Source organism: Hordeum vulgare, chromosome 5H (assembly GCF_904849725.1).
Source record: "Hordeum vulgare subsp. vulgare chromosome 5H, MorexV3_pseudomolecules_assembly, whole genome shotgun sequence".
NCBI classification, from domain to species: Eukaryota; Viridiplantae; Streptophyta; class Magnoliopsida; order Poales; family Poaceae; genus Hordeum; species Hordeum vulgare.
The window spans coordinates 413,757,065-413,775,989 of NC_058522.1; the positions used below are offsets into that span (position 1 = coordinate 413,757,065).

The following is an 18,925-nucleotide window of genomic DNA, read 5'->3' on the forward strand; positions in this document are numbered from 1 at the left end:
ATTGTCAATGGCTTCGAGATGCATGTGCATCTGTTCTTCCAGTATGGTAATCAGTGCCATAAAAAATAGGGCACGCAACAAAGACCTTGATTATCCCTACAGTCGACATAGCTAAAACTCCAGATGGTTAAATCGAAACATAGAACAAGGGAGTACCTTGCTCTGATACCAATTGAAAGTGCTAGTTATCGACTAGAGGGGGTGAATAGGCAATTTTTATGAAAAGCTTCAAAGGAGTAATTGTATTCAAAGTATGCGAAAGCGAAACATGATCAAGTAGGGTTGTTAATCAAGGATCTAAGCGAAGCATGTAATATTATGAATACATACAAGTAGGTATAGCATAGTCATCATGCACACTAAGGTGTATCGAAGGTAAACTTAGACATAATGGAGACAAATAAAAATTAAGGAATGTCTTCGATGTATGTCTTTGAAATGATATGATTGACTTCACAGTACAGTATAGAAAGTAAGAGAGTAAATAATAGAACCAATAGCTTGATGAAGACACATGATTTGTTGGACCAGTTCCAATTGTTGCGACAACTATACGTGTGGTTGGGGAGGCTAAGATTGAACTCTGAAGACCTCGTCTTCACCTTGTTACCCTTGAGCCGAGGTCACTTAGACCACGCCCAATCACTCAGGTAAGTCTTTAAGGGAGAATTATAAAACCCGTACAAACTCGGTCATCCGACAATCCACAATGACTCTTGGATGCTCTAGACCACGAATCCTAATCGTATGGAAGATCACAATCTTCAAGTGTAACAAGTCTTCGGTTCACTCAGAAAAAATGACTTCAGTGATGCTCAAACACTCTGACTCTAGGTGTTTGGATTTATCCTCGCATGATAGTTTTCTCTCTCAATGTCTTCGAGGTGGATTGCTCCAAAATGACAGCATCCGTATCTAACTCTGAGTAGCCACCAACTTATGGTGGAGGGGGTGTGCTATTTATAGCTAGTAGGCAATCCGACATGATATGACCGAAATGACCCTAGGTCAATGGCCAACCGACACGTGTTCCAACGGTCAGATTTCAAAGACCCACGCGACAATACTACTTGGGATACAAGCAATGTTCACTCAACCAACTCTGGAAGAGATTTCCTCTCATTGTATTCACTCGAAGACATAGGTATTTTGGGTTGAGCATCACATCAACATATGACTTCGATCACCTCGACCCCGCTAAATAGTACGGTTGTGCCTATGAATCAGGAAGTAAGAAACAAAACAACCGAAAGACTTCGTCTTCGCATTTCATTATCTTCAAGCGATTATCTTCACGTACCACCAATGGTTGTCGCCATCATCAATGTCTTCTGACATTTTTAGGGGTCGTCTTCGACGGTTAAACCGAATCTCCAGGAACTTTTATATGTGTTAACCTGTAAACTCTCACATACACATTAGTCCTTCAATACTCCAAAACTAGCAAGGGATGTCACTAGATGCACTTACATAAACAACTACACCGCACTGCTTGAAGGCTACATTGTTTAAATTGCTTACAAGCTAGATTATTTTAATAGTGTCCTCATATTTAGAGCTTGCTAGATGTTGTGATGCAGCTAGACTATTTAAACCTGTCCTAAAGTAAACAAAGATGGTCTTCTATTAGGATTCCAGTAACATGCATCATGTGTCTTAAATCATTAATACAATGCGAGAGTAAACAAATGACAGATCCAAAGAAAACAATGTTGCCAGAGTAAACAATGACTGCATCAACTATCCTAACTTAACAATGACTACAATGACTTCTTCCACAATACAGATCCAACAGATTTACAACTTCTAATTAGTTCAGTTTGAATCATACCTTCTCAGCACAACAAAGAAACCTCTTGCTAGCGCGGATTCCTTCAAAAGCAACACGCCTATCTGCTGCCTTCCCGTGTCCATGGCAGAAAACAAGCAACTATATTTCCAGGCCCTTGAATTTGGAGTCTACAATGGTAGCAGGGATCTACGAGTGCAGGGGAACGCCAAAGATTTGATCCACAACATGAGAACAAGCTCCTTTAAGAAATCCCCAAATCACAAACCCTAATCCTAACCCTAAAAATTTACCTTCATGGTGCCGTCGTCGGAAGATGAGCTGATGTAGTCCATATTGTTCTCGCTGCTATCCAACCCATCACTTCAGGACACCATGGCGCTACAACAGCGGCGCGCCACGACGACGGCGGCTGTGGCGAGCAAAAAAAGAGCGGGACAAGGGGAGAGCGAGAAAGAGTGGAAAGAATGAAGAAGAGATGGCCCGAGGGATCGGTCTTTTGATCGGGTCGCCCGAACGGCGCCGTCTCACGTCGTCTAACGCTGTCGGAGCGGTTGACATGGCCACGTACGCAAAAAAATGACCTCACCTATCATAAACTCGCTTAACTGAGCCCGGTCTGTCGATCAATAGAGACATGGTGCCGATCTATCGATCAACGGAGACATATGGTATTTTCTACAAAGAAAATGCATTATAGTGTTTTCTACAGACCTAACATGCAAACCGGTGTTTTTTTGCAGTTTACTGGGTCTACTCTAACCAGTTGGAGAGTTAGACCCGGTCTCGCAGATTTTTTTTTTCCCTTCGCCTCCTAGCTCACGAACCACAGCGCCGCCATGTTCTCTCCGCCGGCGCAGCCCAGATTCGACCCCCTGCGCCCCACCTCACCGACGAGCTAACCATTCATCGCACCTTCCTGTTATCTACGACAACGCCGGCAAGTGCGACCCCCTGCAGCGACCCACCCGATGCGCCCCCTGGTCCAGTTCGCCGGTGCGTCGCCCGGGAATTAGGTGGCCGCAGCCACCACCACCACCACCCCGTTTCCTGTCTCACCAGGCTGCCTGGAGGATCAACTGCTTTCCGTCTACCGGAGTAAGAACAGTCAGTGGCTACTCCTTTTCTTCGCCCTCCACTTTCTAAGTTCTGCAATGCAAGTTGGTTTCTAATCTGCCTAGTATTCAGGCTAGATATGCTCATATCCTATTGAATGTTGAATGGTGTTGGCTGTGAAATGGATCTGTCCATTGTGTATTAGTAGAACAGTAAATCATCAATTTAGGTGTATTTGGATTTTAGACCACACGAACTTGCATACCCATGTTGGCGGCAATCATGCTTAAGTTATGCTTTCAGATTTCCATGCTTCCAACAAAGATGAGTTAGTTCAAGTAACACTCTTCTTATGCTTCCTACTTATGGAGATACTTACTATATATGCTTCGCCCTACATAGTTTGCTTCCAGAGTTCAACCATTTTCAGTGAATATGGAGTGTAGGCATTAAAATTGCATCTCCATGTTCGTGAGAATCTTAGTTCAATTCTCTATGCTTCAATTAAAATGAGTCATATTGGCATAGATTGCTTCTAAATTGCTCCCTACTCACGGGGCTTCTAAATTGTACTTCTTCAGTGTCCATAGATTGCTTCCATATTTCCTACTTCTTTTACAAAATTTGCCGAAGTTCAGATATGTAAAATGCAGCCAATTTATCCTCTTATTTTGAAGTATCATCCTGCTACCGGTTGATTCTATTTTATTCTAACTGTATGTGTTGATATCATGATTTCCCCCCTTCTTTCAGTGTGTGTAGGCTAACAAAATTACCAATTGAAATTGATGAAATTGGTTTGTGCATCACAAATTGATGCACACAGATGTTGCCGCTAGGCATTGCTAACTTCAGTTCAAAATGCTTACACTAGCCATTGGTATGTTGGGATAGCATGAAATTGATGCTTTGCGTATCCATGCTTCTGAAGTTTATTAAATGTGTTATTCGGTCCAGATAGTTTGCTGCAATAGAACATGCTTCTACTTTTTTCTGTACTTGTTACATTGTAAGACCATTGTTTGTATTTAAATACTCTCATCATGCTTCCTAGTTCCTACATTTCATACGTGTATATATATTGCAAATAATGCAAGTTCACACCTTTCAGATTTCTTTGTTTCCAATGGTACAGTCAGGTTGCCAAATTAGTAGTTGCTACAAACCATTTTATTTCTTGCATAAGCTTCTATATTAGTGTTTATTCCATGCTTTAAAAGCTAACTACATATGCTTCTACTGTGTAGGTAGTTTGCTAGTTTGCTTTCATGGTTCCTGCTTCCGTAGTCTGATCCCTAGCAGTCCCCATGCTAGTTTGCTAGTCTGATCACTAGTGATTGCCATCAGCCGAGCAACACGAAGGTACCGCCTTTCCTCTTTGCTCACTGAATTAGCCTCTTTTCCCTGCATTTCTGTTGGAGTCCCAAGGTCTCACTGGATCAAACTACTAGGGTTCTGCTCTCCATTTCCGCAACTGGAGTTACTTGCTTACAGCTTCTCGGCAAAGTTATTGGAGCATCGGGTTTGTTGCTTCCCCACAGAAGGTGCCAAGGCATCATAGAGCCAGAGGGAGGGAGACCTGGAGTTGTTTTCTGGTTTTTGGATTGGGCATCAGAGAGCGGCAGCTGCTGTTGGTTGGTTTCTTGATTCTTGATTTGCTTCTATGGTGGAGGGAAGGGCTAAGAAGACGAGGGAGGGTATTTGAGGGCAAGGTAATGGAGGTCGGGGGGCAGGCAATGATGGAGCCCCAGGGGGTGGAACTCGAGGATGACAGCATCAATTTCTGGGCCTCCCTCGGCGTGAGCACCCATGTCCATGGCGTAGACCAGATGGCACTCCACAATGTCCACATTCTTGACCACCAAGGACAGTCGCTGCCACCATCGATGGTGTCACACCCAGAGTCTGTCTGTAAGGAGTTGTTCCCTGTTGAAGCCGACCCCTGCCTCGAGCCCCGAGTGGGGATGGAATTCGAGTCGGGCGAGGCTGCCAAGACCTTCTATATTGCTTATGCTGGCCGTGTTGGGTTCTCGGTCCGCATTGCTCGGTCCCGCAAGTCCAAGTGCAGTGAGTCCATCATCATGCTAAGGTTTGTCTGCTCAAAGGAAGGGTTCAGCAAGGAGAAGCGTGTTGTTGCAGGGAAGAAGACAAGGAAGAGGCTAGCCTCCATCAGGGAAGGCTGCAACGCCATGCTTGAGGTGCTCCGCAGAGGTGACAACAAGTGGGTTGCCACCAAGCTTGTCAAGGAGCATAACCATGAGGTTGGGATGCCCAGCACAGTGCACTATATAGCCACTGAGACCGATACTATGGTTGACCCATACATTGACATGGAGTTTGAATCCCTTGAGTCTGCCAAGACATTCTACTACTCGTATGCTATCCGTGCAGGATTTGAAGTTCGCGTGCGCCAGTCTCGAAAATCACAAGATGAGTCACTCAAGATGCTGAAGCTTGTGTGCTCAAAGCACCGCTACCATTCAGGACGGGAGAACAATGGAGAGGATACCAAGAGAGATCCCTCCAGAGACGGTTGTAATGCATTGTTTGAGATAATTCGGAAGGACAAAAGTGTCTGGAGGGTCTCCAAACTCATCCTAGAGCACACTCATGAGCTGAACCCTGCACCAGCAAGCAGCGTTTGTTGTGTCCGCTCACAAGGTGAGATACTTGTCATTGCAAAGAACTTTGCTGACACACGGAATCTTCTATTGAATGGCCAAGATTCTCAGCCTCGTAGAGAGATCCGGTATAATGATTTGGGGCCAGAGGATGCTCAAAGCCTACTTGAATATCTACAAAAGGTACAGGCCGAGGACCCTGCATTTTTCTATGCTGTGCAGCTTGACAAGCATGAGGACACGGTCAATATCTTCTGGGCTGATGCAGGCGCTAGGATGGCTTATTACCATTTTGGTGACGCTGTTAGGTTTGAGACAGCATACAGGAGGAACAAAGAGCATATACCCATTGTCATATTTTCAGGTGTCAATCATCATGTGCAGCCTGTTATTTTTGGCTGTGCACTACTTGTTGATGAATCTGAAGAATCATTTGTATGGTTATTTGAAAAATGGCTTGAAGCAATGCATGCGAGGCCTCCTGTTTCTTTCGTAACAGAGCTGAACCAAGAGATGGCAGCTGCAGCTGCCAAGGTATTACCTGACACCTGTCATATTTTCTGTGGAAAGCATATATTAGGCACTGTCAAGGAGGAGTTGCATAGTATTTATCCAGGACTAGACCATTTCATAAGTGATCTGAGAAAGTGCATTGATGGATGCAGAATAGAAGAATCATTTGAATCATGTTGGGAATCAGTTCTCATAAAACATGGCTTTAGAAATAATGAACATTTACAGTCTCTTTATGATGTTCGCAAACGATGGGCCCCTGCATACACAAAGCAATCATTTCATGCCAGAAACCTGCTTGCACAAAGCTGTGAAAATCTTGAAAAGATTATAGATACATACTTCTCGTCCAAGACCCAATTACAGGTGGCTGTGCAGCAACTTGAACAAGCTATTTGTAATTTCCACGCGAAAGAAACCCAGGCAGATTATCTGACAATGTTTCAACTACCAGCACTGAGGACTGCTTCACCAGTGGAGAAACAAGCAGGTTTAGTATTTTCTAGGGAAGTGTTTGATATATTTCAGGAACAATTTGCTGAGTCCTTTGGGTATCATGCAGAGAGGCTCGAGGATAGGATGCTACACAAGTACCGCCTGACAGTAGATGATGGTGACGAGGAGGCACATATCGTCTCTTTCAGTCCAGATCAAAGTACAGTGTGCTGTAGTTGTTGCTTATTCGAGAGCTGTGGAATCTTGTGCAGGCATGCTCTTCGAGTTTTCATCATCGAAGGAGTGCGTTTTCTCCCAAAGGCCTATGTCTTGAAACGCTGGACAAAGCATGCAAAAAGTACTGTCACCTTGGATAACTACATTGAACTAAGGGGATACTGTGAGGATCCTTCAACTTCAAGGTACAATGATCTTTGCTATGATGCAATCAAATGTGCAAAAGAGGGCTCAACATCCACCGAGCGCTATAAAATTGCTAAGGAGGCACTGCGCAAGGCTCTTGATGAAATAATGCCTATAAGAAATATTAGACAGCAAATTTCACAAAATTGTACATCATTACAAAGTCCAGTCAAGAAATTTGGGGCAGCTAATGGTACCTCTGGCAAGAGCATAAAGAGGCCAGCATTAAAAAATTCCCTCGTGGAGAGCAATGGCAGTAGATGACCAGATATTGTGAATTTGAACATAATGCGATTTCACCTTTTCTGACCTTGTATAGTTGTAGTATCATTCAATCTGGTAGTCTTACGCTGTGACTGGCTACGGTCTTTTTCCTTTCAGTGCATCTAGTAACAGCAAGGGTGCTAATGAATCGTTTCAGACATTACCGTTCAAAAAGAATGTAGGAACACATGCCCTTCTTGGGAAATTTTTATGAATGGCACTGTAGGCTGGACAATTTTGTTACATGGTAGTACATCCATAATTTTCTACGTACCATTGCGTTACCAATATAGCATAATTTTCTACGTACCATTGCGTTACCAATATAGCATAATTTTCTGCGTACCATTGCGTTACCAATATAGCATAGCCTTATGTCAGTTGGGATTCACTTTTTATACTCAAGGACTGTTTTAAATTGTGGTTGTTGTGGCCTTATGCGTTGGCACGTGTGGAAGTGACAATCGTGCTACAAAAGCTAACTGCCTAATCGAGTACTTATGCAGTTAAGCACATGTACTGCTTAGGATAGGCATTTGCATGTTTGAGTTCTGTGCTTCTCTTTGATTGTTTGCATGAAATGCAGTGCGTTCTTATGGACATGTATGTTGCACATTTAGGTATGTGTATCTTTTACATTGTTAAAGGATGCAGTTCATACCAGCAAGTTAATATGATCATGAGCCTATCACTATTTGATATATTATTACTTCTTTTTACTTTGTATTCTTGTCTTTTGTTGTATTTTTGTAGGCACAGGAATTAACAGTCCTGGGATAAGTGGATTTTTAACTTATTATGGTCCTGGAATGCTATTGTTTCATACTGTTTCTTGTGAATTATAATCCACTGATGCATGCTGGTCCTAGTAATGAGTTGTTCACGCCATGCTGTACAGATGGCCATAGTTAAGTTTTCAGCTGGGCAGCTTAATGGCCTAATGTCCTTGTTTCTATTTTCTGCAAACATCCTTTGAGTGATCATATCATATTTTGATGTCTTTGTTTCTATTTTCTGCAAACATCCTTATTCTTGAAGGGTAGTTTAGCCGTTAAGTACGGTTTTGTTAAGTACTCCCTCCGTTCACAAATACAGTAGTATAAGATGTTTGAACCTTTTTGTGAACCCGATGTGTATACACATGTTTTACTTCACTCATTCCAGTCTGGATGTAGTTTATATTAAAGTATTCAAAACATCTTATATTTGTGAATAGAGGTACTGTGTGTGCACTTTCTACGCATGTCTAATTAGTTGCATTTGAAGCTATGTTCATCAATCATCATACCCCCACACTATACTTTCCTTCACTCGATGCTACGAAGAACTTGATCTGAATTTTCCTTTTGTATATATCTCGATACCAAGCATTACACACACAGGTGTGTGCATCTCCTACACATGAAAACAATACTGTATTTCATCTTGTGCATGGAAATAATAACCACGCTCCCACTACTAGGCAACCGAACTACTCGCTCTTGGCTGATTGTAAGATTTGGCTAGCAAACTTTGTAACTAAACATAATACTATTGAGATGAGTTGAAGTGTTTGGATCCATGATTGAAACACCATTCTTGTATATGATTTGGTTGTATGATCACATGTATACATAAATCCAAAGGGCGATGTGACAACTGATGATAAATCAAAGGGTCATTTGCATTTCTGTCCCTAACTCGAACCATCTAATCAAATATACTCCTAATTCGAAAGTCTGCTCAAAAATGCCCCTCTGCCGTCATGTGCCCTTATAGAAATGCCCTTCCGTACATTTTTTGTTCAGTCAAAAGCCTTTGGCCGTTAGTTTTTTCTATACCCACACTTAACGGTCAACGGCCTTTGACTGGACGAAAAGTGTACGGAAGGGCATTTCTATAAGGGGACTTGACGGCAGAGGGGCAAATTTAAGCATAGCTGAAAATTAGGGACAAATCTGAGAATGGACACAAATTAAGGACACAAATGTAAATGACCCTAAATCAAAAGAGAAAGAAGTCCTTTTGCAATGTATGAATCAGTGTTGACATGCAAACAACTTGTGGAGCCAGAAGTACCTACTTGCAGTAGCCGCATGGTTTAGTTCGAGAGATGGTGGGCCTGGACCTTTTTTTCTTTTCAAGAAAAGGCTTAAGCCTGATTTTTTAAATAAATCCAATACAGTGAAGCAATCAACAAGCAAAGGTTCATCGCAATACACCAATACGACGAAACAAGCACCAGAATAACCACATTATAAAGATAAGGTCACGCATGCCAGCCCCAAAGGTAGAGAAAAGAAGTCCTGAGAAATAAATTCTAAGAAGCTACATCAGGAAGCGTGCTATGGGCAGTCGTGCGTTTTTTTTTTTTTGAAACGGATCTTGATTAGCAGGTATTTGATGGCATCAACATCAGTACCTTCCATTATGACATGAAACCAAGCATAAAGATGTCATGTATGTACATCGATGACAAAACAAAAATGACCTATTATGGCAATCGTGTATTACCATCGATTTTTTGTAGTGATTCATTTCCTTCCCTTCTTTCTTGATTTTTATTTCCTCCATTTGAGGCTAATCTCAGATTTGTCACTCTCCTTTGCTGCATGGGAGGCTAGGCATCCATTCTCACATGTACAAAGTCCAAAAATGACCCTAGGTCATAACCCTAACAAGTAGTGGACTCTCGAGCAACTTTGCGCTGCCTAAAAGACTTTAAATGGTCATCTCATCACGGACCACACAAGGAGGATATCCTTACAAATCTCTCTTCGACTCATTCGGTGGCACTGTCATGCCCACTACACTGCAACATGTTTGTAGCTTTTCATTTGGCAATAACTTGATCATCGTATCCGAGCCATTCTTGTTAATATGGTTCTACTCAAGTCGTAGAGAATTGAAATTCATAACATCTTGAATAATGATACATCACATCAATGTGCGTGGTTCGAGAGTGATAGCTTGAATTCTTGGCAAGATGAATTGCACTTTGACTATCACAAAATTGAACATACTTCTCTTGCTTCATGCCAAGCCCTTGCAAGTTCTTCATTCACAACACTTCTCTGCAACCATCAACCAGAGCTATGTACTCAGCTTCTCTGATTGATGTAGAAACACATTTTTGCAATCTTGATTTCCATGAAGCTGCCCCATATGCGTAAGTCATGAGGTATCCAAAGGTTGAATTTTGGAGGGTCCACTTCATTGCTTCCTAGTGAGCTTTACCATGATGTGTCATGAACCAACTAACAAATCAAATTGCATAGGAAATATTAGGTAGAGTGCACACCATGAAATACATCAAACTTCCCAGAACATATTGGTATGGTACTTTTACTCATTTCTTCTTTCAGCTTGCTTGTAGGGAATTGTTTATCAGCCAATTTGTGATGGTGTGCAAGCGGAGTGTTAACAGATTTAACATCCTTCATACTGAACCTTTCAAGTACCTTTGGAATGTATTTTTCTAGTGAGAGCCAAAGCTTTGATCTATCATGAGAGCTTCATGCCAAGTATTGTCTTAGCTGGTCATAAATACTACATAATAAATAATCTAGTCAATGCCTTCTTCAGGAGAGAGAACCTCTTTGTCACATTCCCAACAATCAAAATGACATCAACATATAGCAAGAGAATAATGAAAGCACACTTGGTGTACCTCTTCATAAATGCACAATGACCAGGTTCTGCTTTATGGTAACCAAGCCCAACCATAAAAGACTTAAACTTCTTGTGCCACTACCAAGGAGCTTGCTTCAAGCCATACGAACTCTTCTTTAACTTGTAAACTAAGTTTACCTTCCCTACGACCATGAATGCTAGTGGTTAATCCAAAAATATATCATCCTCTGGTCACCATGTGAGAATGTTGTGTTCACATCAGGTTGCTTAGTTTCCAAGTCTATGGTGGCATCTATGCAACACACAACTAAAATTGAAGACATCTTGGGCACCGAAGAGAATATCCATCATAGCCAATACCCCCTTTCATGACTGAAACCTTTCACGAACGATCTGGTGTACCTTTAGATGTGAGGGTTTTCTTCAGTATTCATTTTGTACACCCACCTGTTCTTAAGTGATTTCTCTCCCTTTGTGGAAACACCAAACAAGATGTGTCATTCTCATGCATGGGTTTCATCTCATCATGCATGGCTTTCTATCATTCATTCTTGTGCTCGTCGAATATTGCTTACACATATCATGAGGGCTAACCCGCACCAATCATCAACACATATAGATGTGGTGAATACTCGTAGGAATTCACTCAACCTCTCTCACTTCTTGACTATTGCATTAGTGGTGAATCATGTGGACTATCATAAACATCACCATCGTCAGATGGTTGCTCATTACTTTGATTGTATCGCCTTGGTTAATTGCATATTCAGTCTTTAGTGTCATCATCTCCCCTGTGATTGTCATCCACGAGGGGAGGGAAAACTGGATCCATGTCAACCTAAGGTGTGATGGTCGTTGGCTTCTCTAGTTTCCGAATATCTTTTATTGCTTCATATTCAATGAACACCACATAGAATCCTCACAGATTTCCTATTCGTTTGATCCCACAATTTGTAGCCAAACTCTTTAACTTGGTCGGCCGAGGTATATGCACTATTTTGTTTTACTATCAAGATTGGATCTCTCGTCCCTTGGGACATGCACAAATTCCCGCGACCAAAGGCCTTCAAGTTCTGGTATGATAACTCCTTCACTGACCAAACTTCGAGGTATATTACCTACAGGAGAAGTGAGGGAGATAGGTTAACCACATATATAGCATTCATTAATACTTAGAACCAAAATGAATTAGATAATTTAGCATGAGAGAGCAAAATCATGATCCTCTCTCTGAGTGGCATGTTCATTCTCTCTTCAAGACTCTTATGTTATGCTCCAGATTCAAGTACAAAGATAAAGGCTAACTTCTGACGAGCGAGTGGAGCGAGGCCCATCGCCGATAGGCTTGGGACAAAGAAAATCGGTGCCAATCAGTATTGACCTAGGCCACATGTGCTATATATATCCATTGTAAACCGCCGCACGGGATAAGTTGGCCAGTTCTAAATCCCCGAGTTTTGTAACCTCTCTCGATATAGTGAAGTACGTTGGTTGATGCTCGTGGTTTTTTCCCTTTTCCTTGGAGGGGTTTTCCACGTAAAAAAATCTCGTGTCTCCTGTGTTGATTTCGTTCTTCGTCGTTCGGATTTATGTGTCGTATCTCTAACAAAGACCATTGAGTTGAGGTGTCTTTGGTGGAATCTTCTCAAGTCTAATTCCATACTTTCCACGATATATATGAGAAGGACATTTGTATTCACAACCATTGTCTAATCTCACCCACTTTGATTTCCTACTAGTTTCTCTTTCAACTTTGGCACGAAATTCCTTGAAGGCTTCGAACACCTAATACTTGTTTTTTAACATGCATACAAAAAATGGAATGGTAATTAATGAAATGCATGAAGTATATTGCTCCACTAAGGGATTTTTAGTCATGAAGCAAACATTGGTGTGCAAAATATCAAGAACATTCTTCGCAAGGTGTGGACGGAGTGTACGAAATGAAATGAGGCCCTATGTTGTTGGCCAGCAAGACTATATCCATGGGGTTTCAAGGATATACCCTTCATCTCACAGATGTACTCCATGCGAGAAAGATCGTGCATGCCCTTCTCACTCATATGCCCAACTCTCATGTGCCACAATTGAATTGAAGTGTGTTTCTTAACAATGCTCAACCCTTCATTTCACAACTTAGGATGTTTGATATCCTCAAGCTTGTCCATTAGAAATAAATCTAGCCTTATGTATGAATCATTTCCCACATCATCGAGCACCAACCTGCAACATGTTGTTTGTCTCCATGAATAACCCTTGTCAATATGTTTTGATGAAACCATGTTTTGTTGGGGAACGTTGCATGGGAAATAAAAAATTCCAACGTGCACCCAAGATCTATCTATGGAGATGTATAGCTATGAGAGGGGGGTGTTGTTGGAAATATGCCCTAGAAGCAATGATAAAATAGTCATTATTATATTTCCTGTTTCAAGATAATCGTTTATTATCCATGCTATAATTGTATTGAATGAAAGCATAGATACATGTGTGGATATATAGACAAAAGAATGTCCCTAATAAGCCTCTAGTTGACTAGCCAGTTGATCAAGGATGGTTAAGGTTTTCTGACCATATGCAAGTGTTGTCACTTGATGACTGGATCACATCATTAGGAGAATGATGTGATGGACAAGACCCAAACTATGAACGTAGCATGTGATCGTGTCATTTTGTTGCTATTGTTTTCTGCGTGTCAAATATTCATAACTATGACCATGAGATCATGTAACTCACTCACACCGGAGGAATACCTTGTGTGTATCAAACGTCACAACGTTACTGGGTGACTATAAAGATGCTCTACAGGTATCTCCGAAGGTGTCCGTTGAGTTAGCATGGATCAAGACTGAGATTTGTCACTCCGTGTGACGGAGAGGTATCTCGGGGCCCACTCGGTAATACAACATCACATATAAGCCTTGCAAGCAATGTGACTCAAGTGTTAGTCACAGGATCTTGTATTACGGAACAAGTAAAGAGACTTGCTGGTAACGAGATTGAAATAGGTATAGAGATACCGATGGCCAAATCTCGGGCAAGTAACATACCGAAGGACAAAGGGAATGTTATACGGGATTATATGAATCCTTGGCACAGAGGTTCAACCGATAAGATCTTCGTAGAATATGTAGGATCCTATATGGACATCCAGGTCCTGCTATTGGATATTGACCGGGGAGTGTCTCAGGTCATGTCTACATAGTTCTCGAACCCGCAGGGTCTGCACACTTAAGGTTCGGTGACGTTTCGGTATAGTTGAGTTATAGGTGTTGGTGACCGAAGGTTGTTCGGAGTCCCGGATGAGATCACAGACGTCATGAGGGTTTCCTGAATGGTCCGGAAACGAAGATTGATATATAGGATGGTTTCGTTTGGTCTCCGGAAAGATTTCGGGCATTACCGACAGTGTACCGGGAGTGACGAATGGGTTCCGGGTTTTCACCGGGAGGGGCCCACCCACCCGAGAGTGAGCCCAATAGTCCTAGGGTGACGCACCAGCCCTTAGTGGGCTGGTGAGGCCAGCCCAAGTGGGCTATGGCGCTAGAAGAAGAAAACTAAAAAAAAGAGGGAGGTGGGAAGGGAGAGGAGGACTACTCCTTCCCCAAACCGAATTGGAGTTGGAGTCCTCCTCTCCACTTCGGCCGGCACCCTAGGGGCTCCCTTGAGCCCCAAGGCTAGCCCCTCCCCTCCGCCTATATATACTACAGGTTCTAGGATTTTTGAGACACAACTTTGCCACATGCAACTCAAACCTATACCTCGTAGTTCTTCCTCTAGATCGGATTTCTACGGAGCTCAGGCGGAGCCCTATGATACGTCTCCAACTTATCTATAATTTTTGATGGTTTCATGCTATTATCTTGTCAAACTTTAGGTGTTTTGCATGCCTTTTATATATTTTTTGGAACTAACTTATTAACTCAGTGCCAAGTGCCAGTTCCTGTTTTTTCCATGTTTTTGACCCCTTTCAGAGGAGATTTTGAAACGGAGTCCAATCGAAAGAAAATCCCCGAAAAGATTTTTTCTGGACCGGAAGAAGATCGGGGAGCTTGGGAGCCAAGGCAGGGGAGCCTCAGGGGCCCCACAAGCCCCCACCCCGTGGCCAGGGGGGAGGTCGCGCCATCCAGGCTTGTGGGCCCCCTGAGCGTCCCCTAACCTAGGGGGTTGCGCCTATAAATTCCCTAAAAAATCCCAAAATAATCAGGAGATTATTGAAAGTACTTTTCCACCGTCGCAAGCTTCTGTCTCCGCAAGATCCAATCTGGGGCACGTTCCGGTGCCCTGCCGGAGTGGAGATTCGGACACGGAGGGCTTCTTCATCAACAGCATGACCTCTCCGATGATGCGTGAGTAGTTCACCATAGACCTACGGGTCCATAGCTAGTAGCTAGATGGCTTCTTCTCTCTCTTGGATCTTCAATACAAAGTTCTCCATGATATTCATGGAGATCTATCCGATGTAATCTTCTTTTGCGGTGTGTTTGTCAAGATCCGATGAATTGTGGATTTATGATCAGATTATCTATGAATCTGATTTAAGTTTCTTCTGATCTCTCTTATGCATGATTTCATATCCTTGTAATTCTTTTCGAGTTGTGCGTTTTGTCTGGCCAACTAGATCTATGATTCTTGCAATGGGAGAAGTGCTTGGTTTTGGGTTCATACCGTGCGGTAACCTCCCAAGTGACAGAAGGGCTAGCGAGGCACGCATCGTGTTGTTGCCATCAAGGGTAAAAAGATGGGTTTTCATCATTGGTTTGAGATTATCCCTCCACATCATGTCATCTTGCTTAAGGCGTTACTCTGTTCGTCATGAACTCAATACACTAGATGCATGCTGGATAGCGGTCGATGTGTGGAGTAATAGTAGTAGATGCAGAAAGTATCGGTCTACTTTTCTGGGACGTGATGCCTATATGTATGACCATTGCCTTAGATATCATCATGACTTTGCGCAGTTCTATCAATTGCTCGACAGTAATTTGTTCACCCACTGTGATATTTGCTATTATGAGAGAAGCCTCTAGTGAACACTATGGCCCCTAGGGTCTACTCCACACCATATTTTCAGCCTTACACTTTTTACTTCATTGATCTTTCCGCCTTCAGATCTCACTTTGCAAACAATCTTGAAGGGATTGACAACCCCTTTGAAGCGTTGGGTGCAAGCTTGTTTGTGTTTGCGCAGGTACTTTGGACTTGACGAGGCCCTCCTTCTGGATCGATACCTTGGTTCTCAAACTGAGGGAAATACTTACTGCTCATGTGCTGCATCACCCTTTCCTCTTCAAGGGAAAATCCGACGCAAACCAAAGAAGTAACAAGAAGAATTCCCAAGCGCTAGGGAAGGACTTTTGTTGCTGCAGCAGAATAATTTCTGGCGCCGTTGCCGGGGAGGAAGATCAAGTCAAGAACTCATCCAAGTAGGTGTCGCAAACTCATCTCTTGCATTTACTTTGTTTGCCAGTTGCCTCTCGTTTTCCTCCCCCCCACTTCACAATTTGCCTTTTTCGTTCGCCTTTTCGTTCGCCCTTTTTCCTCGCTGTTGTTTGTTTGCTTGTGTGCTTGCTTGCTTGCCGAAGTCACCATGAATGAGAACACCAAACTTTGTGACTTCTCGAATACTAATAATAATGATTTTATTAGTACTCCGATTGCTCCCGCCACTAGTGCGGAGTCATACGAAATCAATGCCGCTTTGCTGAATCTTGTTATGAAAGAGCAATTCTTTGGCCTTCCTAGTGAAGATGCCGCATCCCATCTCAATACCTTCATTGAGCTTTGCGATATGCAAAAGAAAAAAGATGTGGATAATGACGTGATTAAATTGAAGCTTTTTCCTTTCTCGTTGCGAGATCGCGCAAAAACTTGGTTTTCTTCTTTGCCCAAAAATAGTATCGATTCTTGGGATAAGTGCAAAGATGCTTATATATCAAAGTATTTTCAGTCGGCTAAGATCATCTCTCTCTGTAATGATATCATGAATTTCAAGCAACTTGATCATGAACATGTTGCACAATCTTGGGAGAGAATGAAATTAATGATTAGAAATTGTCCCGCTCATGGCTTGAGTCTTTGGATGATTATTCAAATCTTTTACGCTGTCTTGAATTTCGCTTCTAGAAATATCTTGGACTCCGCTTCAGGTGGAACGTTCATGTAAATCACGTTAGGAGAAGCCATAAAACTCTTAGACAACATCATGACAAACTACTCTCAGTGGCACACTGAAAGGTCTCCTACTAGTAAGAAGGTACACGCTATAGAAGAAATTAACTCGTTGAGTGCTAAGATGGACGAGTTAATGAATTTGGTTGCTAGTAGAAGTGCTCCTTTGGATCCTAATGATATGCCCTTGTCTTCTTTGATTGAGAGTAGCAACGCTAGCTTGGACGTTAATTTTGTTGGTAGGAATAACTTTGGCAACAACAATGCTTTTAGAGGAAATTATGTTCCTAGGCCTTTTCCTAGTAACTCCTCTATTAATTTTGGCAACTCCTACAACAATACTCATGGAAATTATAATAGATTACCCTCTGATCTAGAGATTAATATCAAAGAGTTCATCAACTCTAAAAAAATTCAATGCGTCCATAGAGGAAAAACTACTCAAAATTGACGATTTAGCTAAGAGCGTTGATAGAATTCCTTGTGATGTTGATGATTTGAAAGTTAGATGTGCTCCTCCCAAAATCAACATGGATGAAACTTTGAAATATATGTGTGTTTCCATGATTGAGAGCCAAGAAAGAACCGCCCAAATTCGTGCTAGACATGCATTGGTTAAAAAGGCGTGTTCTCGTGATGAGAATCACGAAGATCTTAAAGTGCCTGGTGTACTCCCATTGAATCTTTGTTTTCTTGTGTCAAACCTAATGATTAAGGGGCTGGATATGAATCCACTTTGGTTGAAAAGTGCCCCAATGATTCAGAGTCCATCTATCTTGATGCTAAAGGCATTAAAAGTGGAGTAGAAGATGTTAAAACTTTGAGTAGTAATGAAATTACTACCGTGGATTTCAAGGAATTCAATTATGATAGTTGCTCCTTGATTGAATCCATTTCCTTGATGCAATCCATGTTGAACTCTCCACACGCTTATAGCCAAAACAAAGCCTTTACCGATCACATCGTCGAAGCCATGGTAAAGTATCTTGAAGAGAAACTTGAATTGGAAGTCTCTATCCCTAGAAAGCTTCATGATGAGTGGGAACCTACCATCAAAATCAAAATCAAATACTATGAGTGCAATGCTTTGTGTGATTTGGGTGCTAGTGTTTCTGCGATTCCAAAGTCTTTATGTGATGTTCTGGGTTTTAATGAGATTGAAGAGTGTTCTCTTAATTTGCATCTTGCTGATTCTACTGTCAAGAAACCCATGGGAAGGATCAATGATGTTCTTATTATTGCAAATAGGAACTATTTACCCGTGGATTTCATTGTGCTTGACATTGATTGCAATCCTACATGCCCTATTATTCTTGGTAGACCTTTCCTAAGGACTATCGGTGCTATCATCGATATGAAGGAAGGGAATATTAGATTCCAATTTCCTTTAAGGAAGGGCATGGAACACTTTCCTAGAAAGAAAATAAGATTGCCTTATGACTCCATGATGAGGGCCACTTATGGTTTGAGCACCAAAGACGACGATATGTGATTCTATCGCTTCTATGCCTAGCTAAGGGCGTTAAACAATAGCGCTTGTTGGGAGGCAACCCAATGAATTTATCTTTTTCTTTCTGTTTTTTTGCATCCAAACTTTCATAATTCTGTTGTGATTGTGTTTTTTTGTGTTTCTTTTTGTGTTTGAGCCAAGCAAAGCCTTTATGACTAGTCTTGGTAATGGTCGTTTGATCGTGCTAGAAAAAGACAGAAACTTTTCTCTCACGAGATGATTTTTCATTTTTATTCAGAAAGAGATTTTGAGTTGATTATTTTTGCTGCTGATTGATATACTTTTTTCCCATGCCGTCGTAATTTTTCAGATTTTTTGAGGTACCAGAAGTATACGAAGTATACACATTGCTACAGACTAGTCTGTTTTTGACAGATTCTGTTTTTTGTTGAGTTGGTTGCTTGTTTTGATGAAACTATGGTTAGTATCGGGGGGGGGGGGGGTACTAGCCATGGAAAAGTGAGAATACAGTAGCCCATCATCAATATAGATAGAATTCAAGTTTTCTACAGCACCAAAAGAAGTGGAAGT

The 18,925-nt window shown here is 41.9% G+C and overlaps 1 protein-coding gene across 4 annotated transcripts; it reads left to right on the forward strand.

The window, feature by feature from the left end:
- Nucleotides 1–2,549: 2,549 nt before the first annotated feature.
- Nucleotides 2,550–7,344, forward strand: LOC123396006 (protein FAR1-RELATED SEQUENCE 5-like). 4 transcript variants are annotated; one of them, XM_045091035.1, is made up of 4 exons: nt 2,550–2,896; nt 3,599–3,725; nt 4,093–4,207; nt 4,297–7,344. In XM_045091035.1, exon 4 carries the CDS (start codon nt 4,561–4,563, stop codon nt 7,099–7,101), a length of 2,541 nt encoding a protein of 846 aa, XP_044946970.1. In that variant the 5' UTR covers nt 2,550–2,896; nt 3,599–3,725; nt 4,093–4,207; nt 4,297–4,560; the 3' UTR covers nt 7,102–7,344. The 4 variants fall into 4 exon arrangements, with proteins under 4 accessions (XP_044946970.1, XP_044946968.1, XP_044946969.1 ...); XM_045091033.1 differs by having other exon boundaries at nt 2,550–3,725; XM_045091034.1 differs by lacking the exon at nt 3,599–3,725.
- Nucleotides 7,345–18,925: the final 11,581 nt, after the last annotated feature.